This window comes from Penaeus monodon, chromosome 27 (genome assembly GCF_015228065.2).
Source record: "Penaeus monodon isolate SGIC_2016 chromosome 27, NSTDA_Pmon_1, whole genome shotgun sequence".
Classification (NCBI taxonomy): domain Eukaryota; kingdom Metazoa; phylum Arthropoda; class Malacostraca; order Decapoda; family Penaeidae; genus Penaeus; species Penaeus monodon.
In genome coordinates, this window is record NC_051412.1 from 21,026,214 (window position 1) to 21,026,534 (window position 321).

Here is a 321-nt window from a genome sequence, read left to right on the forward strand (position 1 = left end):
GAAACTTCTAGTATAGAGACTGTGAGGCAAGAGAGTTATGGTCAAAGTTGCAGCGGAAAATACCAGAATACTTTAAGGACATTGAAGTGAAGCCATCACTTGTTCATGGAGATCTTTGGAGTGGCAATGCGGCAGAGACCGCTGATGGTCCAGGTGAGAGAGTGCTTTTCCCTATCACAATCTGATAATGTTCTGGAATGAAAGGATTATTGGAAACATTTGGACATTTTGCTTATGAATAATAAAAAAAAAAGAGATAGGAGACAAATTACAAAATAGTAATATTACAATATTACTATTTTGTAATTTGTCTCCTATCTC

The 321-nt window shown here is 36.1% G+C and overlaps 1 protein-coding gene across 2 annotated transcripts in view; it reads left to right on the forward strand.

Moving 5' to 3' along the window:
• LOC119590678 (ketosamine-3-kinase-like) overlaps positions 1-321 on the forward strand; it is a 6,441-nt gene that overhangs the window by 5,443 nt on the left and 677 nt on the right. For both annotated transcript variants that reach the window (XM_037939363.1, XM_037939362.1), the window contains exon 6: positions 12-153. In XM_037939363.1, coding sequence (XP_037795291.1) covers positions 12-153 — 142 coding nt within the window. The remainder of the gene's footprint in view (positions 1-11; positions 154-321) is intronic.